This window comes from Propithecus coquereli, unplaced genomic scaffold (genome assembly GCF_000956105.1).
Source record: "Propithecus coquereli isolate 6110/MARCELLA unplaced genomic scaffold, Pcoq_1.0 Scaffold21, whole genome shotgun sequence".
Lineage (NCBI taxonomy): Eukaryota > Metazoa > Chordata > Mammalia > Primates > Indriidae > Propithecus > Propithecus coquereli.
Window position 1 is genome coordinate 1,180,787 of NW_012146078.1, and position 26,385 is coordinate 1,207,171.

The 26,385-nt window shown below is 32.8% G+C and overlaps 1 protein-coding gene across 2 annotated transcripts in view; it reads right to left on the reverse strand.

Annotated features, from left to right (window-relative positions):
- Positions 1–3,392: 3,392 nt before the first annotated feature.
- The window catches only part of ARL13B (ADP-ribosylation factor-like 13B), a 70,502-nt gene continuing 47,509 nt past the window's right edge, over positions 3,393–26,385 (reverse strand). The window contains exons 4-11 of one of the 2 annotated variants that reach the window (XM_012644324.1): positions 22,803–22,908; positions 21,202–21,404; positions 18,613–18,721; positions 14,084–14,309; positions 11,320–11,436; positions 10,282–10,350; positions 5,019–5,132; positions 3,393–3,553 (exon numbers count right to left, since the gene is read on the reverse strand). In XM_012644324.1, coding sequence (XP_012499778.1) covers positions 5,056–5,132; positions 10,282–10,350; positions 11,320–11,436; positions 14,084–14,309; positions 18,613–18,721; positions 21,202–21,404; positions 22,803–22,908 — 907 coding nt within the window. In that variant the 3' untranslated portion in view covers positions 3,393–3,553; positions 5,019–5,055. Of the gene's footprint in view, positions 3,554–4,850; positions 5,133–10,281; positions 10,351–11,319; positions 11,437–14,083; positions 14,310–18,612; positions 18,722–21,201; positions 21,405–22,802; positions 22,909–26,385 lie in introns of those variants that run through there. The other variant, XM_012644323.1, reaches the window with a different exon arrangement.

Genomic DNA, 26,385 nt, shown 5'->3' on the forward strand with positions numbered 1-26,385 from the left:
AACCTGTAGGCACGAAATGAATTTTTACATACCGAAGCAATTTTATTGTAAAGTTGGTTGATCTAAGAAGTGTTTCAGAATAAGTACACTTCACAGACCATCTCCTAAACTAGCTATGTTTTAAGAATTTTCATAATTATATTAAAATGTCTCAAAACCCTTCATGATCATATAGAGGTTTATGTTGTAAAAAAGGTACAGGCTGGCTTTTTAGTAAAACAATCTGAAATCAAGAGAGCCCTTAGCTCTTTAAAGTATATGGCAGAAAAATACAATGGAGGAACCTGTGATCCAGAGAACACAGCATAGGTATAGCAATCCTGGGCTTAAGCTTCAGGTGAAGCTTGCATTTTATTAAAGTTTAGAGCTCCAAAGTGGTATGGACAAACTCTAGCAGACAATCGGCTGCAACTGGAAAGTAAATATAATGACTTCTATTTTTATTAAGTTTTGTCTAATCTTTTAAAATTAATTTTTAGGGGGGCAGATTTAAAAATGTACATAGTACAACAGAACAAGTATGTAACTGTTAGGGGCTGAAATCTGTCCCTCCAAAAGTCATGTTAAAGCCTTAACCCCCAGTACCTCAGAATGTGACTATATTTGGAGACAAGGCCTTTAAAGAGTTAAGTTATACAAAGTCATAAAAAGAGGAAAATTGAACACACTGAGAGACATCAGGGACATGTGTAGAGAGAAACGGCCATGTGAGGACACAGCAAAACAGTGGCTATTTTATAAGCCAAGGAGAGAGGCCTCAGGAGAAACAAAATCTATCAACACCTTGGGCTTAAGACTTCCAGCATCCAGAACTGTGAGAAAATATATTTCTGTTGTTTAAGCCACCCATTCTGTGGTATTTTGTTATGGCAGCCCTGGCAAACTAATAAAATAACTTAAATATAAATGTATATTAAAAATGTTTACTGACAGCAGGTATTATTATAAAAATTTGGAAACCACTGATTGACTTACCTAAGTCATAAATTCTGTGTCCTCATTGGCACATGGAGGAATTTACAACACAGGCCCTAAACAGGTAAATGATTTTTTTCCTATTTTCCCTTAAATTATAAGCTAATCCCCTTCATTAAAGGAAATTCATTTCTGATTTCTTACTTTTTCTTAAAAAAAAAGCCATCTATTATGCTGTTTCCACAAAGCTGAAAGAATACTGCTATTATACTTTGATAACCTATACCATATTTGTTGGAAATTTTGAAATATCTGAGTTTGTTTTTTGTATCAGCTGGAACATATTTCTTGATAGATTAAATAATCAGTATTAGTAGAATCTCAGTTGCAAAGCATATTCTACCAAAAGAAAAATTTAGAAATTAAAGCCAAGGCCAGGCGAGGTGGCTCACTCCTGTAATTCTAGCACTCTGGGAGGCCGAGGGGGGGAGAATTGCTCGGGAGTTCCAGATCAGCCTGAGCAAGAGCAAGGCCCCGTCTCTACTAAAAAAAAAATAAATAAAAAGAAATTAGCTGGACAACTAAAAATATGTAGAAAAAATTAGCCTGCCATGGTGGTGCATGCCTGTAGTCCCAGCTACTCGGGAGGCTGAGGCAGAAGGATTGCTTGAGCCCAGGAGTTTGAGGTTGCTGTGAGCTAGGCTGACGCCCCGGCACTCTAGCCTGGGCAATAGAGTGAGACTCTGCCTCACAAAAAAACAAAGAAATTAAAGCCAAGAAAGATAAAGTTTATAAGCTACAGCTGTATTTGTATAAACAGTTTCACTTTTGAACAGCTTTTGTCACCTGGAAGCATTTGATTTCTTTAGTTGGAATGGGAGAAACTGAGTAACATGAATAGAATGGCATACTGAACTAAGTATCAAATGAAAATATTGTCATAGTAAGAGAACACTTACTAAGAGATCACCTGCAAATACAATGGTGTATTCTATAGGTCAGCTGCTCTCGGCTATTCACAGGTTTTAGGTTTTACATATTAAGGGAATTCTAATCTTTCATTTGGCATTTATTAAATTTTTTTTTATTAATTTTTTTTTTTTTTTTTTTTTGAGACAGAGTCTCGCTCCGTTGCCCGGGCTAGAGTGCCGTGGCGTCAGCCTAGCTCACAGCAACCTCAAACTCCTGGGCTCAAGCAATCCTACTGCCTCAGCCTCCCGAGTAGCTGGGACTACAGGCATGCGCCACCACGCCCGGCTAATTTTTTTTTCTATATATTTTTAGCTGTCCAATTAATTTCTATTTTTTTTTGGTAGAGACAGGGGTCTCGCTCTTGCTCAGGCTGGTCTCAAACTCCTGAGCTTAAACGATCCGCCTGCCTAGGCCTTCCAGAGTGCTAAGATTACAGGAGTGAGCCACCGCGCCGGGCCTCATTTGGCATTTAAAAGAGCACTTAATTTTAAACTTGCAGAAAATATGGTACTTAATTTATACAAAATTATAAATTTGCTTCCCCATCATAAACATTGACCAAATTTTACAAAAATAGTTTGAAAAGTTGAAGAAAATATACAACCAATAACTCTAAAAAATTCACTGTTAGCATTTGGCAACATTTCTTTCTAGTGTTTCCATGCACAGTTTTATACTTGATATCAATTACATACAATATTGCATATATAGTATACACATATGCATTTTACACATAAAGGCATATGTGTCAAAGGATTATCTTTTAAATAAATAAAAACATCTGTGGACCAGGAGCTTTAATAAAAGACAGACATCAAATCATCTAGAATCATATAGTAAAATATTATTTTTAGTTGTGCTTAAAATCACAACATTCTTTCCTATATAAAAATTTGGATAAAAAAAAAAAACTTGGATGGAGAAAAAAGTTTTTCATGTAAAATAACAAAAATACATTATTTTAATCCACTGATTTAAATTGTTTTTCAAAAATCATATGAAAACATATCCATTTTATGACCCAAACAAAATCATTTCAATGCACCAAATGAAAAGAGAAATGAGATATTAGCATAAATTATTTTTATTGTGTGAAAATGTCATAATTCATGATGATTAAAAATGTAGCATATAGCAAAATAGGTATTTGTTAAAATCTACCTGGATTTACAGAACATGTTTTAAAGTATTTTAGAATGCTTTAAAAATACAAATTAAATTTTTTGAGAGAGCTATATAAAACACTAATTCCATTTTATAATATATTTATTTTCAAAATCATTTTTATTTGTTTTTATTAAATGGAGTCAGTAAATACACTACAGTAAACACTGATAGGAAACACAAATTTTAAAAACATGTAGAGTCTCAAACTAGATAAATATTAAAAAGATGGCAAAAATATGAGTTTTATTTAGAAATTGAATAAATGTAAATATTACAAAAGGAACCAAAAAGTTGTTCAGCTTTCCATCCAAAATCCAATACAACATTTACACATTGTCATCTTGTGTTGCTTTTCATCACATTTCAGCCACCTATCAAATTTACGTTGCTGTGAATTTTATAGCTGAAGTAGAATGCTTTTTACTCCCTCAGTGTGGTAGGTAGGTCCCATGTACAAACTCCAGCAAATTATACGATGCTGACTAGAGGAATAAGTGACCTGATTAATGAAAGTTCAGTGAGTTAAAAAATGAGAATATAATGCTCTGAAATAAAATTTTAAAAGTAAATAATCATAGTAAACTGCATTAAATGTACTTCTTAATGTTATTATCAGATACCAGTCTGTGTCTATTGTCAGTACAAGTTACCAGAAGCACCAATCTTAACAATATAGAAATCATTCCATTTATAGAGTTTTCACCTTGATATAAAGATGTTTTCAATTAAATGCAACATTATGAATCTATTATTCCAAATATAAATCTGAAAGTTTGTCTAAATGCCAGGTGAATAGAGAATCCATCCTATGGATGCCATTCTTAAGTGCAAGAGAAGTGTTATCCTTCTAAATTGAGAAACTATTTTGGAATTATTTCTTTACAAAAGTAATTCTAAACCAATATTTTTACTCTTATTGCTTTAGTCAAGCTATTTCCCAGTTGTAAAACACAAGTCTTTGGACCTGCAGTAGCTTTTTAATCTTTTTGCCTTTAATTTCAAGGCATGAAAGAATTATAATAACCTAAAAGAGTCACTGCAGCTTCTGACAGAACAAAGGAGAACCTTGATCTCTGAAGGTATCTAACCTTTAAAATATGGGTTTATTAAAACTTTTAATAATATCTCACAGAACATATTTTGATCAATTTAAAAAGCATTTAGGTAAAGATGGTATTTCAAGTCTCTTTCATTTATTAAGATCATCACCAAAGAAAACAAACAACAACAACAACAAAATGAACTTTCTCCTTGGGTATTGCTTTCAAATCACATAACATGTTAGAATAAAGATCTGAGAATCTACTATTTTAAAAAGGTATTATTTTTAAATTAGGACAAATTGGGACATACACTTCAAGAACAATGTTATTAAAAAACATACCTGAAGTCATATAAATATATACTGTTTTTATAGTTCATGTCTATCAAGTAAATCAACTCTACTTTCCAGACACAATTTAAACAAAGCATCTATAGAAAAGTGCACGATCAATATCATAGTAATTAAAATTCTTAAAAGTTTTAGAAAAATATAAAAATAGTTAAAAATTTAGTTTATAAATTCCCAGAAGTTCCCCTTCCATGTGCATGTATTTTACAAAAAATGTTTAATATACAGAAATACAGACTATTAAAACAAATAGTAAAGAAAAGTATACAAATAGTAAAGAAAAGAGTCCATTGGCTCTTTCTCTGAAGAAGTTTTCCTTCAGGAATACGCTCATGAGTGGGGATGTGCACAACAAAGAGACAACACTAAATCTTTCTAACTTCATCCAAATGCTCATCCCATCTACTGGCCATTTTGCTTTCTTTCTTTTTTAACTGTGAAGAACATGGGTAATTATCAAGTGAGATCCTTAACTATTAACCTCCTCACTGAAATCACTATCGTTATCTTGCCCCAGTCAACAATGTTCAGAGTTTTCCTTCTTTTGAGAAAAAAGAACGTCCCAGTTCACCTTGCTGATATTAAGAGAGCTCATCCACATGACTTGGCTATGAGATCACATCATGAGTGTCACTGTTGGGTCTCTGTCGCACAGCCAGGGGAGGCAGCGGCTTCCCATAGAAATCTACATAAAGAAAGGAAACCAAAAGCATAAAACAGTTATGGTAAATCAAGATTTTTAACACAGTTCATTATTGTCCAACCAACACCTTTAAAAAAAGTAAGACATTCTAACTTAGCAGGTGAGGCTATGGGTGGGAAAGATAGAAAAAAAATCAGAATCCAAGAAAACTTTAACAAATTCAAAACATAATCACTAGGGTAAATTCCTAAGTAAATTAGAAATTAATCTCTACTTGACTTAATAAAAGGCTGCACCTAATGGATATATTTATTATTATTTTTGTTTTCAGTTACACATTCATACTAGAACAGAACAAATATAAAATATGGAACCTGTTGCTAACGTCCTGTTCTTATCCAGTGGCTGTTACTTTTAGGTATTTTAGGAGAATCATTCATTAATTATTACTGTGTTCTTATAAGTTGCAATCTTTTACAATAATGCTTCAATATAGTTCAGTGATTTGGAGAATACTTTATTTTTTAAAAAGTCTTATTTTGTCCTTCATAATAAATTTCTATTCCTTAATTATCATAAATTGGCTTATAAATTATTATTTTTTTTAAAAAAAGCTCTGTTGCCTGGGCTAGGGTTCAATAGTGTGATCATAGCTCATTGCAGCCTCAAACTGGTGGGCTCAAGGAATCCTTTTGCCTCAGCCTCTCGAGTAGCTGGGACTACAGGTGTGTGCCACGACACCCAGCTAATTTTTCTATTTTTTGTAGAGCTGCAGTCTCACTCTTGCTCAGGCTGGTCTCCAACATCAGGCCTCAAGCAATTTTCCCACCTTGGCCTCCCAAAGTGCTAGAATTACAGGCATGAGCCACCACACCCGGCTAGCTTATAAATTTAATGGCATATGTAAACCTTCAGTAAGTGCTTACTTTCTGGTCTGTCACCTTAAAATTATTCTAGAAGCGTAGGTGTTCAGGATCATTTAAAATAAATATATTAAAAATCTGTTAGGGGAAAATGATTTTTAAAACAACTATCGATTCAAAGCAACTACTAAGCTGCAAGGATAGCCTAACAAATCTTGCTATAAGATAATGCTATATCAGAATGAATTAAAGGTATGGGTTTCAAAGCTAGACAGACCTAACTTCAAATTCTGATTCTGCCACTTAATAGCTATATGGCCTTAGGGTATAGGTTTCTCACACACAAAATGAGGATATTGTTGCCCATCTCATAAGGTTATTTGGGAGAATTAAAATGACGTAAATACCTAGTGATTAGCAATGTGCCAGGCACATGATATATGCAGTTGTTATTATAATTAAAATGATAAGAGATACTCAATTATTTTGATAAATTTAAAGTATACTCTAATTTCTTGAATTCAAAATTAATAGAATTTTAATACAGAACTCACAATTAAACTAATGCAAATGCTTACTAATAGGTTTTACTTTTACAATTTAAAAATATCTTTTTTAAAAGATAAATAAATATACATGCAAGAAATCTCTTCTTCCCTTCCAGGAAATTAGTTTACTTCTGTAGTTGATTTTGTTCTATTTCTTAGGCAGAAAATCAAATCATTCTATACAAATCAGGTTTCTTACTACCTTAATTGTAGAGGATACAAGTCAATCTTAGGAGCCAGCTAAAATGACCAACTTAATGGCCAACACACATTTTTATAAAGGGTTTCAAATTTTTTAACATGAAAATTAAAGAGCAGTAAAACTACACACAAATTTTATTTTCCTTCATAATTTTAATATTCTTTAGTTTGTGCACTTGGTAGTTTTTACCAACAGAATCTTTGATTCATTTCTCACAATGTGTAATACATAATACACAACATTGACAAAGTACAGATTGAGAGTATTTACAAGCGAATATAGATTCTCTTTTTAAGTCTCTTCTCCAAATACATCTGTCTTACCTGTTACACTGAGCAAGCTTTGCAAACAATAAAGCAATTAGAAATGTAGAATCAAATTGCTACTAAGGCAAATGTCTATAATCAAAGTACAAGTAAGTCTCTGCCTTATAAATTCACAATCTGACTATAACAAATTGTTTTTCAACTCAGAAAATTTTAAGCTAAACCAAATGCAATCAGTTTTTAATTACTTACTCTAGTTCATCATATATGTGTTGTCTACTTGCCATCAAACTTATATCAATATGCTTCTGAATATAAATGCAAAGAAATATGCACAAAGTAAGGAAAAGAAGAGGATACAATTATGTAATTGGTACCTATTAGTATCTCAGATGAAAATCTCATGACAATCCCTAAAAATTACTTAATGTAAGCTTTTTGTACTAAAATTTTACATGTATTATACCTGCTTTCTTCTCCAATTAATGAAAGCAGAGTTGACTGTACATTTTTTAACGCAGGTTAGGTATACTTTGACTTAGAATTTATTAGAAAAAATAATAAAAATATTTTAAAACTTGTGAAGTTATAGTGTTTGCTCTGGGAAGCTAAAGTTTGATACATACTTAAAATTAACTGAAATATTAGAATATAATGGTCTTAAACTGAACTAATTTACTGTAATTCTTTCCCAGGAGTTCTAATTTAAAAACAAACACAGAAAGGAAAAAAATTTTTTTAAAAAAACTTCTCAAACCATTTTCAACTTCTTTGTCCATTTACTCTTAACTGTGATGTTCCCCCCTGAATGCTACCATCAGTTATTTTGTTCTTACTTCTTACTCTGAGTACCACAACCTCCTAACTGGGATTCTTACTGAAGGTGTAGCCACCATCAAGTCTGACTTTACATTGTGACAAAATTTTTTTTCTAAACAGCAAATCTAACAACACTATTTTCCCTTTTAAAAATGAATAGTATCTCTTAAAAAATTATAGCAAGTCTAGACACCTTAGCATACATATGAAGCCTTCACAATCTGACACTAAGCCTTAAATCTACTTTCAATACTCTCTATAATTTAAAAATTTCTCTTTCTTATCCACTCTATGCACATGAACCTAAGCTCCAGACACAGGTAACTTCATGCTATTCTTTGAACAAACAATATTCTTGGCCCAGGCACGGTGGCTCACACCTGTAATCCTAGCACTCTGGGAGGCCGAAGCGGGCGGATCGTTTTAGCTCAGGAGTTTGAGACCAGCCTGAGCAAGACCGAGACCCCGTCTCTACTAAAAACAGAAAGAAATTAGCTGGACAACTAAAAATACATAGAAAAAATTAGCCGGGCATGGTGGCGCATGCCTGTAGTCCCAGCTACTCGGGAGGCTGAGGCAAGATTGCCTGAGCCCAGGAGTTTGAGGTTGCCTCCCAGAGTGCTAGGATTACAGGTGTGAGCCACCGTGCCCCACCCAAAGATCCAGTTCTAATGCCACCTTCCCTAACTGCTCATGCAGCTTATGCACAGTACTCCAATTGTACGCCATAGAACTTACTGTCCTGTATACTATAGTAAGCTGAAGTATTATCTTCTGTATTACATTAGGACCTCCATGAAGGCAGAATGTGTATCTTATTCATCTTATTACCAATGTTTTAGACACTGCTAATTACAAAATAGTTGCTTATTGAATGACAAGGTCAGTAAGAGAAAAAAATCTGTCATATTAAAAATATTTTTTCTATATATGTATATGTGAGTATATATAAAGACACAATAACATTACCTAGTTTTTTCTAATGCAGTGAATATTTAAATTGACAATGTATTCTAATGTACACAAATTCACTAAGAGTTAACAGGAACTAATCTACTATAGTTAATATAAACATCATGATGTAAAGTCAGTAAACCAGAAATATGTGATTCCACTGGAAATAACACTTCAGTAATTCTGATATAATAAGGACAAACTTTTCTGCCTTTAGAAATGTAAAAAAAAATCAGATAATTTTCACTAATGATTATAAAGAAATATTTTATTACTGATCTACAGCATTCTGAAAACAAAAGCAAATAGCATATTTATATTTATGTACTTTTTGAATGAAAATATTTTATATAGTTTGATATGATTTCAAATTAGATGGTAATGCTTTTCCAAAGATTAAGTTTCTTTTTTCCTAGTAAGTGATTTCCTTAGGAAACCAAGTTCTAAATTACATAAACACAGAGCCATCAAAAAAGGAATTGAAAGACAGGTGGGGTGGCGCAGGCGAAAGGATTGTTTGAGGCCAGGAGTTCAAAGCTAGCCTTTGCAACACAGTAAGACCCTGTCTCTACAAAAAATTGAAAAATTAGCTAGGCATGGTTGCCCCTGCCTATAGTCCTAGCTACTTGGGAGGCTGAGGCAGGAGGATTACTTGAGCCCAGGATTTCGAGGTTACAGTGAGCTATGATTATGCAACTGTATTCCACCCTGGGCAATAAAGCAAGATCTTGTCTCCAAAAAAAAAAAAAAAAAAAAACACGGAATTCAATGCTCTCAGTGGACAAGTTTACTGAGCTACAATTCTATGTAATTATTATTCTTTTGCATTCTAGAAATATTTTATGGAAACGACTTAGACTGATGGTCTGTAATCACAACTACTGCCTGTTTTAGAAAGCAGTTGTCTACTATTTCTAACTGTCCTTTCTCTAGTTTTTGCCTCCTGGAGTTCTAATGCCATAAACTAGCTGGACTATAGCTTATGTTAATTTTATTCAAAGTTGTTCTCTTAACAAAGCCTTTAGTAACTTTCTTTCTGTTTAGCCAAACTTTATTTGGGTTACTGATTTCAGCTCTGATTTTACAAATTTTGTTGATCTTTATTTCATTTTAATATTTAGCAGCTGTGTGTCTTAGGAATAGAGGGAGAAAAAATATGTAGCATTATCATTGAGCACATTGAGCATATATAGGACACTGCAGTTTTTTGACACTGTAAGTATAATTGTCTCATATTTAAATTGTTTTACAACATTTCCTTTTCACAATTACTTGTATAAATGTATCATACATAAACACAAGCTATGATTCTTCTTACCTGTATTCTAAGGTAAACATCAAATCAAATTATATAGAGGTAAAAGCCCACTTAAGAATAAAAAAATTAAAAAAAATTAAAAATGAAGTATAATAAAAAAGGATGGCTAAAGATTTGAAAGGTTTCCAAAAATAAAATATAAGTTTGTTGAAGTTATGAGGTAAAGAAAAGTGGATGTAATATGTACACATGATATTTGAAAACCGATCCTTTTGCATTACCATTATGACGTGTTTCACCAAGAGGCTCAAGTTTTGGAAGTCTAGTGACTTTGGGGGTTCCCCAGCCAACTAAAGAAAAAGAAAAACATTTAAAAACACTGTTAAACAATGTCACTTTAGGTCTTGTTGAGAGGATCCCTCCCTTGACAGGAAGTGTACATAACACTCAATGTCAACTCAAATATACTGAATGACTAAGTACTATATAGCCACAAACTCATTTTAAATCAGTTTTACTTAAAAATGTAATTATAGGCTGTTAACATCTGCTTTAAGTTTTCATTTACATTTAATTAAAAATATAAGAAGCTTTACTACCATCATAAATAAGCTTAGGATACCATTCTCACCCCTAGCAGAGGCTAAATGTGTTCTTAATAAACGGAATACTAGAAATGAGACTTTAAAAATTTCTTAAAGGAAAATGTTACCATCTAAAGTCTTGTAAGCAGGGCTACTACAAAGACATTATAAACATATTTACCTGGTCATCAGATATTTATTGAGCACCTATAGTACGTGAATATGCTTAGTGCTGAAAAGTTATAATTATTGTGCAGGTATGTCACAGTATTTTACATGATTTACTCCATTTAATCCTCTTAACAACTTAGGAGGTGGGTATGTATGCTGGAAATATATTAGAAATATTAATATATCTTGGGTTTAAACCCAAGAACTTTCAGGATCAAAGGTCTAATTTTTTAAGAGCTCACATTAACCATCCATCCATGAAACTTATATTCCTACTAGTAATCTGGGTACTGATATTTCAGATAGAACTTGAACATATTCTAGGAAGGACTGAGTAAGGTTTTCTTAATAGTTTTTAATTTTTTTTTACTTTTATAAAACATTTCTTTCTCATTAAGAAAAGAAAAAGATATTAATATTGACAAGAACAAATTACAGTGAAGAACTCTTTTACACAAATTCATAATAAATATACTGCATAAAAACTACACAATTTCTTTTTCCTTTTTTCTCCCTTGTGTAAAGTAGCATTTGTAAATTCAGTATCAATATCAATTTACTTACTAGGAGGAGGAGGTGGGGGTGGTGTTGGACTCTTAGGATCAGAGTCATCTGTATTAATTGGCTCTACCCGGTGACTCCTTTTCATTCTTAGTTTCTTAGTTTTCTTTTTACCGTTATCTATAAGAATATAAACATGAAATGTTATACCTTTGGAAAAAGGTGAGCTTCTATAATAGAAAACAAAGAATAAAACAAGAATATTGATATTATTAACATAAAAACATCTTCTGTTCAACTTTGGAAATTGTTACCAATGACCAAATATGAACTCGCATTTACTAAGGATAAATTTTTTTAAGTGACGGCTTATTGAATAAGTGATTAATGAATATGACAAAAACAGCCAAAAGTCTGTATATTAAGTTCTAAGAGAAATTTTTCAGAATACAAAAAAAGTTCACATTTCCAAAAGCAACTTATATTTCTCCCAAATTTCATATGAAACAAATATAATTGTCTAATTGCAGGAGTTTCCATGAAACTCAGAATGGCCTGAGAAAAGAGGAAAGTTGTTGATTTTTCTCAGTGGGATAAGTAGAATAATTCTGGGTATAAATAGTCCAAAAATAATCTTTTGAAATGTTAAAAAAAAAAAGACCCTAATTAAACCTAAACACACTATTCATTAAAATAATCCCTAAATAAGGTATGCCCAATACAAGTTTATGTGATCAAAATCACATTAGGAGATCTAGCATAATTGAATTTGTTTTCTTTCAAAATAAAATTATTTGCAGATCCTCACTCAAGCATATATAAACATTTTAAGGGTATCTATGTTAATATGTAAATTTGAACAAGGTAAACCAGGATGACATATTATATAACCAAATTTAGAACATCAAAGTTACTGACAATTACAAATTGCTAAATTTATATATGTGTAATATATTTTCTAAAATAAGAATTATCTGCAACAAAAAATATCTAATATCTGTGAAGCCTACAGAGTAATAAAAAATGAAAATATATTTAGAAACAAATTATTTTTCTAATAAATTAGTGTCACTTCAGACATTTCACTTCCAATAGAAACAAAGAAATCTTTTTACAATTAAAGCAGCAAGCTTTACAACTGGAAGAATAGAAAGAGAGCTCCAGAACCACATGATACTTCATGATGCGCAGTAGCTTAGGGTCATGGGGATGTGGAACATGATCTGGACTGGGGTCTCAGTCTACCACAAATGAGATGTATGATCATAAATAAGTTACTCAACTTCTTCAAGTGGCTGGTTTCCTCATTTATGTAACAGGAATAATATACTCCAGGATTGCTTTGTTAAATAGCAAAATGCTATGTTCAATAATATAATTTAATGCATCTGAAGGCATGTTTTAACGTATAAAGTACAATATTAGTTATTTTTATAGTTATATGATTTACTATCTTAGATCTCCCTGTGCTATATTTTCAAATCATTTTCCAAATCATTTTGCTCTTTAAAATATAATATTTTAGGGCTGGGCGCAATGGCTCATGCCTGTAATCCTAGCACTTTGGGAGGCCAAGGCAGGAGGATCACTTGAGGCCAGGAGTTCAAGACCAGCCTGAGCACAAGTGAAACCCCATCTCTACTAAAAATAGAAAAATTAGCCAGGTGTGGTAGCATGCACCTGTAGTCCAAGCTACTTTGGAGGCTGATGCAGGAAGATCACTTGAGCCCAGGAGTTTGAGGTTGCAGTGAGCTATGATGACCCCACTGCTAGAGTCCTTTTTAAAAACTGAGAGACCGCAGTAATAAGTCTTTTTAACTCTGTTGACATAATTATATGGGTATGGCTAAGACTGCTCTAACTTTCCAACTGTCAAAAATTATAACTTTCAAATCTAATATTTTCAAAATCTCCATGTTAGCTAATCTGTACCTCAAGGATTGAAATCTTATTTTCATAAACCCTATGATACTATAAAAAATTCTTATATATAATAAAGGCATATCACTAACTAAGAATGGCAAGGAAGTAACAATTATTGGGCATCACCCACGTGGCAGATCCGGCTAGGAGTGCTGCGGAGTTATTTTATAGATAACCCTAAAACCCCGTAAATAAAGATTGTTTTTCCCCATTGTAGAGATGAACAAATTAAGACTGAAGAATGCTATATTACTTAACATATATCTAGTAGATGAGAGAGTCAGGATTCTATCACAGGTTGTCTGATTCCAAACACAGGCTGACTCTCTATGACAGCAATAGACATGAATGTTCTACTAAATCACATAACCAGTTAGGAGGGGAAAAAAGCAATTATGAGTTGAAGATTTTGTATGATATTAAAATAAGAGGAAATTGGCTATTTGATAAGACTTTCAATAAATGTTCTACTGGTTATGTTTGCATCCTATAGAAACAGCCAGTCAATAAAAGAAATGATCCTGATTTTAGCATTATGAGGCTTAAAAAACAAACAAATAAAAAAAAAAAGCCTTAAAGATGTTAAATATATTCCAAGGATTCTTGAGGGCTATGCTGTATTCCAAATTTATGAAAATAAAATTTAAAATTGAATCTTCTGCTGAAATCTTTATAAGTAACAAAGGACCACATTTTAAGTCATAATGGAAAAAATATGTTAGGAGCAAACTGGCAAATAAGTAATTAAGAACCTGGAGAAACTCATGATAAATACTGCATTTGGAGACAAAAAATATAACAGTACATCTCTTGTGAAAATAAATACGATAAATGAAATAAAGTATAAATAAGGTCTTATTTATTTATATATATATATGAAAATTACTTTAAATAACTTCATCACCTGATTCCGATGATCGCTGGTCTGTCTCATCTTCATTCTCCAACTGCTGTGTTAATGCCTCCTTATAATTTTCTACTAGTCCAGATTCATTGCCTTTTTGGCCATTGTCACTAATCTGGCTCTCTGTCTCTATTTGCTCATGCTCCATTTTATGTTTCAGGTGGCAGCCATCACTGACTTTCTCCATGTTTTGCTTCTTTTTCTCTTTTTCAAGTTTTTTTTCATTCTAACAACAACAACAACAACAACAAAACCCTATTATCTTTATTATCATGTTTATATCTAAGATAGTTTTAAGGAAGAAATCAAATAACCTAACAACATTCTGTAACAACATTCTGTAACAACATTCTGTAACTTCAATGACATTCTAAGGTTTCTATTTAAAAAATTGTTGAATGTATCATTAAAACATGTTAATTGCCAAATATTCAGTAAACATATAAAGTGAAACAAAAGAATACAAATATTATCGGTAATTTCACAATCTAGAGATGACCACTATTCGGTGTATGATCACTAAGAGGCGTTTTTCTCTACCTATCCCCACACACATACAGACATACACCACCTATAAACAGACATAAAGGTAATTGTCTCTCTCTATATACATATTTACGTATTGGTTTCTTTTTGTTTTTTTGTTTTGAGACAGAGTTTGCTCTGTCACCCTGGGTAGAGTGCAGTTGCATCATTGTAGCTCGCTGCAACCTCAAACTTCTGGGCTCAAGTAATCCTTTTGCCTCAGTCTCCTGAGTAGCTCAGACTACAGGAGCATGCCAGGATACTCAGCTAATTTTTCTGTTTTTAGCAGGGACGGGGTCTCACTCTTGCTCAGGCTAGTCTTGCACCCTACGCCAATGCACCCAGCCTTATATTTGTTTGTTGTTAAAACAAAAAAGAATTGAAGTTTTTATTTAAGAATATAAACTTTCCATGTCAATGAATATACAAAGTGCTTAGAATAGTGCCTCAAAATACTATGCGTTAGCTACTATTATTTTCATCAATTATATTATCACTTTGAATGGTTAAAGCATAACTTATTTCTAACTTATTTTATCAATTCTCTATCAGTGGACAACAAATTTACTTTTTCAGTTTTTCACGATTACAAGAAATACAATCATCCTATTAGTTTTTTTAAGATTACATTATTAACAACAGAACTGTTGGAATGTAACATATATTCACAAACTTCCCTTCAGAAAAACTAAATTAATTTATACCCCCAGGTAAAGGGTTGGGAAGGTGATTTTTCTCTACATTGTTCTCTGCATATCATTAATGACCTTTTAAATCTCTGACAAATTAATAAATAACCATGTTTACCTTAGTGTTGTTTTAGTTTAATTTAAATTTTTTTATAGTTACTATCAAAGATGAACTATTAAATACCCTTATTGCCATTTTTATTTTTTATCTAAAGAACTGCCTGTGATAACCCAAGGCCCACTTTTCTGTTAGATTCTCATTATTTTTATGGTAATTTGAAAGGGTTCTTTGGTTTGTCCTATGTATCACTAGGACCAGTCTCATAGTCACATAGAACTACGTGTCCTATGTGTCCTATTTTCCACTAGGGTTTGTTATCCTTGTTTTCATTTTTGCTTTGTAACTTTGTAGAATAGCTCTTTTAAAACTGAATACTATAAGATTTTTTCACTCTATGATTGTGGCTTGACTCTCCTGCTTTTAAAGTTTTCCCACCTCTAAGCACATATAAATATTTAACTCCATTATCTACTAGTATTTTTAAGGCTTTACTTTTTTAATACATTTAAGTCTTGGATATTTCCAGAACTTAATTGGATATACAGTTTTCAATGATTTTACTTTTTTCCAAGTGGTTGTTCATATTCTTTTCTCTCAGGTGTGAAATGTTACCTTTATCTTATACTAAATGCTCATGTATTGTTAGGTTTATTACTATTTGTTCCACTGATCTGTCTATTCTGGAACCAATACCTCACAATCATTTACCAATTTTATTATCTGTGGTAAAAATCAAAGGAATGGTAGGTGCTTCTGTACAATGCAAACATACCAAAGGAAAAGTTTGATGGAAAAAAGAAAATTTGCATGATGAAAAGGAGACTGTCAGTAATTTGTTTTCATTTCTTTACTGACCATCTTCTTGAAAGTATTGTATTTTAAAAGCATAATAATTATACTTCCCCCGTGCCACTTACTAATTCAGGGACTTTCTGTGCATGGTATACTATGCTGTACACCAGTATTGTTCACTTCTTTATATTGTGAAAAATACAATGCTGGGACAAGGGCCTTTTCAGTGATTTATACCCATGGTACTATAAAATAAACAGTCATTCACAAAGCAAGATTTATTATATACTTAAGAGTAAATTAATGTTTCGAAGTGGAAAGCAAAACTTGATTTCCTTCTTTCTATCAATATTTTTAAAAGAACCTAAAACAAAACTTGACAAACATAATTTTTGATAGGATTTTTGATAGGAGACAAAACAATAGCTCGTGCTATTAAGATGGTTTCACTATATTCAGAAAAGCACATATTTAGGGTGATCCTAATAGGATTAATGAAAGATTGAATACAATTAAGCTTCTGATATCTAAGCAACTTAAGACCAAGTATCTCATATTACCAATTATTTTGCAAAATAAAGCAATACCAAACTATCCAATCATCTTCTTACCTGCGGAGCTGCCTCCCTCCTCAGCAGCAGCTCCAAGGAAGAAATAATCATACACCTTTCCAGATGAGCACCTGTGTGGAAGGAGGCAGCGACAGGGGAAGAGGAATGGAGAACACACCAGCTTCCACAACAGGCTCTGAGAAATGAAGGAAGTTAGGAAGCAGTGCCTTGGAGGAGGCATGGTACTGAGAGCCATTAAGCAGAGCCCGTGCAAACTCTGGACACCAGCAGAAAATGAAAACAAAGACAGACACGCACACACAAACACACATACAAACACACACACACACTTAAGTTCTTCATAATTAAAATCTACACATAAATGTTGGTGAAGTTTCTGATGATTTAAAATTAAAATAAATGGTATTCAGATATAGGAGAATTTTTTGCCATCTCAAACATTCTTTCTTTATGTTAAAATTTTACTTAAACTGGTACAAGCACCATGCTTACAAAAGACTGTCCAAAATAAACATGCAATATGAACTAGCGGAGACTGAAACTACAGCTTAAGAAGTTGTGCCAGTTGTTGGTTTTGTTAAATGATGTCAAGTAACTGTTAAAATTCACAAGACTAAACCATTAATTTTTCAAGCCTCCTGAATTATATTAGACCATCTAAGTCAGTGGGAATGATTAGATGCCCTGGAATGTTCAAGTAATTATATGTGTATTAATTATATTCCTAAAAGCAAGAAAATACAGTTTCTATGACAAGTTTAATGTAGTTGTTTTAACTATTACAGGAATATGATTACTGATTGGAAATGTCAAATGGCATCAAAACAAATTTCTTAAGAATATTCCATTTGGGACCATTGGTTTTAAGTGGTCTAGAATATTATTTATTATATTCTTCAGAAATACAAAATAAGATTTGCCCAGAAATGTTTGAAATATGCCTCACCCAAGTTATAAAGGCTCAAATTCTATATATTCTAGTATTATTAGTCTAATGAACAAATAGGGAAAGCAACAATATTAAGAATATTTGAATTGATGAGTTACTACTCTACTTCTACCAAATATCAGCATTTAAACTTTTATGAAAATATCTATTTGTCACTAGTCCACATATGGATTAATGACATCATTTGGGTTTTAAAAGTAGTCCAAACATTTTTTAAGAACACCTTCCTTAATATCTGTATGGGTGGGATCAAACATTTATAAGTATCATGGGAAAACAGAAATATATTTATGAACTTGGGCAATAGCAAGATCCGTCTCTATAAAAAATAAAAACATTAGCCGGGTGTGGTGGCACATGCCTGTAGTTCCAGCTACTAGGAAGGCTGAGGCAAAAGACTCACTCTGAACCCCATGAGTTTGAGGTTGCAGTGAGCTATGATGATGCCACTCCACTCTAGCACGGGCAACAGAGTGAGACCCTGTCTCCAAAAAACAGAAAAAAGAAAAGGAAAAAAAAAAATTGTTTATGTACTCTAATGCATTATAAACATATAAAGATTGTTGCAAAGGGACAATAAGATCAATACAGAAAGAGACCATGTAAACAAGAGTAAATATATTACTGTCACATGACAAAAATGACAAAAATAGATTTATCAACATAGCAACTATAATAATTGCCATAGTCAACCTTTATTTTCATTGTCATTTAATTCTGAAGTCATATTTCCCTTTTTACACTAGATAAAAAGGTAAATTGAAGAGGAAAAAAAAAAGCAGTAAACCTTTCATCAGTCTCTCACCTTTACTTTCTTTTAGAAATAATCTCTGGAGAATGACTTCTATTTTCCCTGCCTCCTTTCTCAACTCCCCACCGCCTTTCCCAAATTCCAACTTCATAATTTAAGATATAAAAATTACATTTGTCACCATTCATACCTCAGTGATTACAGATGCTATCGGCTGGAAAGGATTCATTGGTTCTGGGTCCAACTCGGCCAAATCACTGGTTCCATTGAGTTCAGCCTGCTCTTCTTCTCTTTGTTTTCTATTGTTTGAGGAAAAAAATTGAAATTTCTTTTGATAAAATGTTGAGCCACGTTTAAGAAAATTTGCAATAGGTTTCAGGGTATTAAACTTAGTAATTTAAACACGTAGACATGGCTTTTAATTATTGAAAATATTTCAGAAATCTTTATGTAGGAAATATGCGTCTAGCCCCATGTAAAGATTAATCATTTGAATTTTTTAAGAAAGAAATGCTGACAAAAATGATATTTCCTATGATTGACTTCTTAATGTCAGTGGTGAAAATTAATTATTTTTCTATGTGCCAAGGATGTATACTGATCAATTTATTAATTACCCTCTAAATATCAATGCTATCCTCTTTACTAGCGTTAACAAATAAAGAAGTACTCTTATTAACACCCTTCCTAAGGGTTATGTCTTCTCTTGTAAAATAAAACTGGGAAAACATTCTCTTAATTCAATCTAGGCTTTGATTTCTACACAAATATGTTTCTTATTTATTATACAGAAATAAAAGAGCACAACATCTACAGATTGATTCTCTAGAAGTACAGATCAATAATAATATAAAATGATATATTTTATCAAGTTGTGTATCATATTTGAACAACAAGATAACTGTTGCTTTGCATAATAGTATAAGAGGCTATAAAAATAAGTTTGCCTTGTATCATTCAGATTAAATAATTCCATATTAGTTACCACTGAAACATTTATTATCTCTGTGATTTATAGTTAATGTTCTCCCATACATGAAGAGTAGTAAGTTACTAAAACAAGCCACCAAAGACAGAAAAATGAGTACTGTGGATCTTCAACTAGATTATAAGTACAGTACAGCAATGTGGATGTTCACTGCCATGACATCAATTAACTCTGTTCTAGATGGACATATATATCCTTTTATTCTGAACCTAGGAAGCCAAGATTTGGAGATTTACAAATCTTTGGACCTAGATTTTGGGGCCTCAGCTTTCCTACAGATGTGGATAAAAATAACCACTTCATAGGACTGTCTCAAGGATCAGATAAAGTAATATATGTGACAATACTCTGTACATGAACCTACTCATAGGACAATCATTGTTATTACTGTTAACTCATTTATTGGTAAGCAGTTTCAGGTATATAGTATTAATATACTATTTTCACGTAGCATATGTTGTATGGTTTTTCAAAAACATTGGAAATGACTATCTGAACCAATCAGATTTAGTAAAGTAAAAAGGTTGTTTTTAATCACTCTTCTCTGAATATCAATTTACTTTTAATTACGGAATATCAGCTCAACAGGAGAAGTCTCAGACTACAAATGGGATGCCTAGGGAGAAAGAAGAAAAGGGGAATGAATATTGGAAAAGCCTGCCATGCATGATCTAGAATATCATTATAGGAAAGGCAAAAACTAAAAAAATTAGTATTATTAAATTTCTTTTATCTAACTCATTTTTTGTTGCTTTTTTTCTTTTAATAGAAAAAAGCAAAGGAGTTTTCAGGAAAGTGTGGTCATATATTTAATTTTTATAAATATATAAAAGGTATACTTACATGAATAATTGGTTATATTGAGCTTTAGCTTTAAAAATCATGAAAATACACACTAGGATTGAAAACCAAAGACTTTCCAAAACCTCATATTGGTAGACACCAAAACTACTTACCCCATTCTTTCTTTGATATCAAGAGAGACCTATTTGAAAGACATGCTCATCATATTGAATGTTTGGGGGGTGAAGAGTTATCTCTATAAATATTTCTTCCCTTTAACTCCTACTTCTGAAAAATGCCAGTTCTCAGAGCATTTCCTCCATACTATAAGGAAGCACCTCACAAAGGGATCACCAAGAGTAGTGGGTTCTTGCCTTTTGGGCAGTAACTACATTAAATCACATAAAAGGCCAGTATTACTCAGGTAGATGAAAGGCAACTTTGGATCTGACTTTGCTTGAGTTGAATGATGCTCTAATAGCTCACCTTCTATCTTTGCTGAGACTAAAGAAGTTCCTCATTGTCAACACTATTCACATACTGAACCAGATAATTCCTTGTTGTGGAAAACTCTCCTGTGGATTGTAGGATGTTTAGCAGCAGCCCTGTCCTCTACTCACCAGATGCTAGTAGCATTCTACCTCTCCCCCCAGCTGTGAATTAAAACTGTCTCCAGACATTGACAAATGTTCCCTGACAGGCAAAATCACCCTGTACATTGAGAACCACTGTATTAACGGTACCCATAAGAAATAAGAGATAAATATTTAAAACTCTTGGAAATTATTACTGCATAAGAGTAAATTTAATTACTATAATACCAGCAAGAAAATTAGAAATCTATCACCCAAACTTGCATAGAAAAAGAGCCATAAAAATAGAAAATTTACTGGTGTCTTCCTTTGTACAGAAAGAGGAAATTGAATAGATAAAACTAGCAAATCATTCATAAAATTATCCTGCTTTTGACTCTTCAAATGCACTGTGGTACAAAATTAATCTACTTACCTTTCTTCTTGTAATTTTCGCACTCGTTCAGCCCTTTCGCGTTTCTCTTGTTCCTCAAGAGCACGCTGCTCTGTTGTATCTTTTTGGATGCGTTCATTTAAGGCCTCAAAGTCTCTTGCAATAATATGTAGCAGCCAATAAAGGCCCTTTTTAATGGACTTGTCAATTTTCTTTCCATATCCCAAGACTGCTGAACAAGGTTCCTAAAACAGAAATTTATTTGACTTAAAGATTAAAAGTTCTCCACACAAATATATCCATAAACCATTCAGTATAATTACTAGCAAATCAAAATTAAGCCATTTAAATTAATGATATGGAGCATCTGCTTATTTAACTTAGAAAACATACCTTCGCAATGATCACCAACTTCAGTACCTTAGAATGGAAATATTTTACAAATATCTGTAAGCTACTAGAGACATTTTCACAGAAGAAGTTGACACTGCTAGTTATAATTTTAAACAAGCTTATAGAAAGACACAATTGAACTACCATAAGAAAAATTCCCCGGAAGTTTTAATCCCTTATACTAAAATTTACAGCAGTAAACATTCATAAGACTGACAGCTTAATGATCATTTTATGAAACTAGAATAAATGATTAAATCCCTTGTCTATCTTCCTTAAGACTGTGTGACTTTCCCTTTCTGTAATAGTAAAAGCCAGTATTTAACATTTATTCATTATTAAAACATTTGGAAGGTATCAACTTGTGAAAAGAAAGTGGTTGGCTTGGGGTTAGAAGAAATTGAATGGAATCTGATGGCTGGGAATGGTGGAAATTGGAAAGATACAAGTAGGTGTTTTTAGAGGGTTGATAGCATGGCTTATTTTGTAAACAAAACACTAAGCATTGCCTGGGGAAAAAAAAGACTATGTGACAACTCTCCTGATATGATTTTTCAAAACTCATGATAAATCTCTACTAATTATACTTTTTTTTTTCAATCTTACAAAGTTCATACCATGATGGGTATAGCTATAGATTCTGTCAGGCAACATCTTAAACAAAAAACAAATGTGCGCCGGGCGCGGTGGCTCACGCCTGTAATCCTAGCACTCTGGGAGGCCGAGGCGGGCGGATCGTTTGAGCTCAGGAGTTCGAGACCAGCCTGAGCAAGAGCCAGACCCCGCCTCTACTAAAAAAAATTAGAAAGAAATTAATCGGACAACTAAAAATATATATAGAAAAAATTAGCCGGGCATGGTGGCGCATGCCTGTAGTCCCAGCTACTCGGGAGGCTGAGGCAGAAGGATCACCTGAGCCTAGGAGTTTGAGGTTGCTGTGAGCTAGGCTGACGCGACGGCACTCACTCTAGCCCAGGCAAAAGAGTGAGACTCTGTCTCAAAAAAAAAAAAAAAAAAAACAAATGTGAAAATCTTTGAAACCATGGAAGGATAGTTCATGGAAGTCAGTAACAATCAAATAGAAAATAAGTATTACGGTAATGAGTCACATCAATAGAACAGTGACAGTATGATTTCCTGGGTGAAGAAAAAAAAATTCTTTGAAAAACTGCTTTCTAACTGCTATTACCTTTATAAAAACTAAGTTATACTAAACCTATTTCAAAGGGCAGAAAAAAAATAAAACTTACTATCTGACATAGGCACTTGTGCTCATTGACCAATTTTTCCAGCGACAGACATTCAATCACATCAGCTTCTCCTAAAGCCCCTTCCTTGTCTTGTTTATTTGCCAACCTAGAAAGACAAATGAAGTAATTTTAGAGCAAATATATAATCTGATGGCAACTTAAAGATACTTTGACCACATTCTTCTATTCCTAAGTTTTAAATCTACTGATTACAGAACACATTGGTTTTAAAAATTATTGTAGTACCAATTTCATCATTTTCCTTTATTTATTATTGCTAAAATAAAATTGGTCTATAAAAGGGAAATCAGATAAAAGGAAGTGTCAAGAAAGCATAAGCAATAGATCAATAGGCCAACAAAAAAGCTACAAAACAGAAAAAAAAGTGGACTCTTTTCTACAACTCATAGCCATAAATTATGTCTTTATCTCCTTAAAATACAAAGTGTATTATTTTTTAAATGCTCAAATATTGATTCTGAGCTTGTAATATTTGAGCTTATCTACATTTCTAACGTGTGAATGTGCCCATGTAAACGTGCAACTTACTGAAGACACTAGATCACTTTTTATTTATTTGACACAGCACTGGGCATAAAAAAAATAAAGAAAGAAAGAATTACACTCAATTATGGACAAACAAGAGACCAAAAAAAGAAAAACCAAAATAAGTTCTAAAGAAAAACAGGAATTATCGCAATATACCACTATTTGCCTATCACATGACATAGGTCAAAAAGTTTAATAAAATAATGTCTTGGTCAAGGTTTGATAAACTCTTTAGGCAAAAATATATATTTTTAAATAAATAGAATAATAAATATAATGAATCCCTATCACTTTTCTTTAAAAATTATCAACACTGTGTCATTCTTGCTCATCCACATACCTTCTGCTTTTCCCTCAGTCATATTATTTCACCCAAAAGTTAAAAAACATTACCATAATACCACTATTCCAGCTAACAAAATTAACAGTAAGTCTTCAGTATTACTTAAGTCACTCAATATTCCCCAATATCACTTTGCAAGTGTTATGTTCAAATTCAAATCTAAACCAGATACGCATTACATATAATTTATTACTTACCTCTTTTTGGAACTGTATTATCTACCCTTCCTGCCCTAACACCACCACCCCTTTTCCTCCCATGACTTTTATTTGCAAAATAAAATAGTCATTTTTCTTTAGAATTTCCCATGTTTGGGATTTGGCTGATATCTTCCTCATGAGCTCATTTAACATACATATCCTGTATTTCCTGTACCTGGTAGTTAGATATAGAGGCTGGATGAATTTCAGATTGAAATCTTTTGACAAGTGTATTTCATAGGTGGTACTGGTACTTAGGAGGCATATAATATCACTTTTATATAATATTCTATTTCAGTGATATTAAAATTTATCAGTAGATTTAGAGTCAGCCTGATCCATCCAAAATAAAGTTCCTCATTAACCTTTCACCTAATGGTTTTAGCAGTAATTGATGACCTTTGCTTAATTCCATTATTTTATAAGAGTTTATGAAATAGTGACTTTTCCACTTCTGTATTTCTTCTGCATTTACTAGCAGGATTTTTGCTAAAAAATATACTTTTATCAAGTAGTTGATGATTCTTACAATTCATAGAGAAAAGTCAAGATAAATATTTGATCCTTTACCTTTATTTGCTAATTTTCATAATAATGAATTGGTGTTCTAGCAACCTCCAAAGGTGATCAAATTGCTTTGTTGTTTTGTCTTATTTTGGGGGTTATCATTATGAACTCATGGATTTAAAAAATATATCTGATATGTTTCAGTTTATTGCAGTTATTGTTCTTTTTGAGGCTCAAAGAACAGGAGTCCCCTTCAGATGGGCGCCTGGGTCATTTTGGTACAACTCCAACAGTCTTTGATAGCTTCTTTGCTTTCTACCATGAAACAAGGTTCCAGACCTAGAATCATCCATTTCCTTAAGGAGCCCTAGTCCTTTCAGAGGGAAATGGTATTTTAAAGACCATAGGCTGGGCCGGGAGCAGTGGCTCATGCCTGTAATCCTAGCACTCTGGGAGGCAAGGTGGGAGGATTGCTTGAGCCCAGGAGTTCAAGACCAGCCTGAGCAAGAGCGAGATGCCGTCTCTACTAAAAATAGAAAGAAATTGGCCAAACAACTAAAAATAGAAAAAATTAGCCAGGCATGGTGGCATGTGCCTGTAGTCCCAGCTACCTGGGAGACTGAGGCAGGAGGAATGCTTGAGCCCAGGAGTTTGAGGTTGCTGTGAACTAGGCCGACACCACTCTATTCTAGCCGTGTCAAAAAAAAAAAAGAAAAAAATAGTTATAATAAAGACCATGGTCTGGTCTTTACGGATATACATTGCCATTGACTTGCCACTGCTGCCAGACCTTTTCAGTGCACAAAGCTAGGAAATCGTTTTTTTTTTTAAAAAAGAAAAACTTAAATCATTGAGTTCATATCGATCCTGAGTTCATATTGATTTTCACATTTCAAATAAATATTACCAAGTTTTGACTTAGCTTCTTATTTTTTTCTTTTTTTTTTTTGACACGGCTAGAATGCAGTGGTGTCATCATAGCTCACCATAACCTCAAACTCCTAGGCTCAAGCAATCCCCCTGCCTCCACCTCCTGAGTAACTGGGACTACAGGCTCGTGCCACCACACCCGGCTAACTTTTTTACAAGGTCTCACCATATTGCTCAGCTGAACTCCTGGACTCAAGCACTTCGGTGTTCCAAGGTGCTAGAATTACGGGCATGAGTCATTGCTCCCTGCCTTAAATCTTATTTGTATCTCTTTTTACTTACGCTGAAAGTTACAGTTCCTAATGGCATTAACTATTTTCTTTATCCAACTATATATAGTAGTTTCAACAAATACGTTTCAACATATTTATTCCTAAATATGCTTATTTACATATTTAAGTACTTATTTGATATTAATTTGATATTTATTTTTTTACATATTTATTCCTAAAGACTGCTAAATTTAAGTTAAGATCTCTTTGTGGTTATTTTTGTCCTAAGATATAGTCTACTAGAGATGCACAATGGAAATACTGAGTTTTAAAATCACTTGAAATAATACTTTTCCATATGGTTATGTCACCATCAAGATCTATAGGTAGGTTGTTTCTGGGTGCTTTTGCTTTTTAGAGATAGTTTGTTTACTTTTTAAGATTTAATTTCTAAAATAGTTGTATGGTTCCAAATTCAAAACTATAAAAAAGATACAATCAGAAAGAACTATTTGCCATCTCTGCACCCTTTCTTGTCCCTTGTCCTATAGGTAACCACTTTCATTAGTGTTTAGTTCATCCTCCCATTATTTCTTTTTGAAAATATAAACAAGTGTATGGGGGAAATGGTATTTTAAAGACCACAATTTGGGTACTAAGGATATTCATTGCTATTGACTGGTTTATGTATAATATTTATATCTACCTCCCTTTCTTCCTCAAAAGCTAGCATACTATATACTCTTCTGTACTATCCTTTTTTTTAACTGAATAGTAAATCCTGAAATTATACTGAAGCAGTATAAACAAATCTTCTTTATTATTTTCTACAGTTGCAAAAT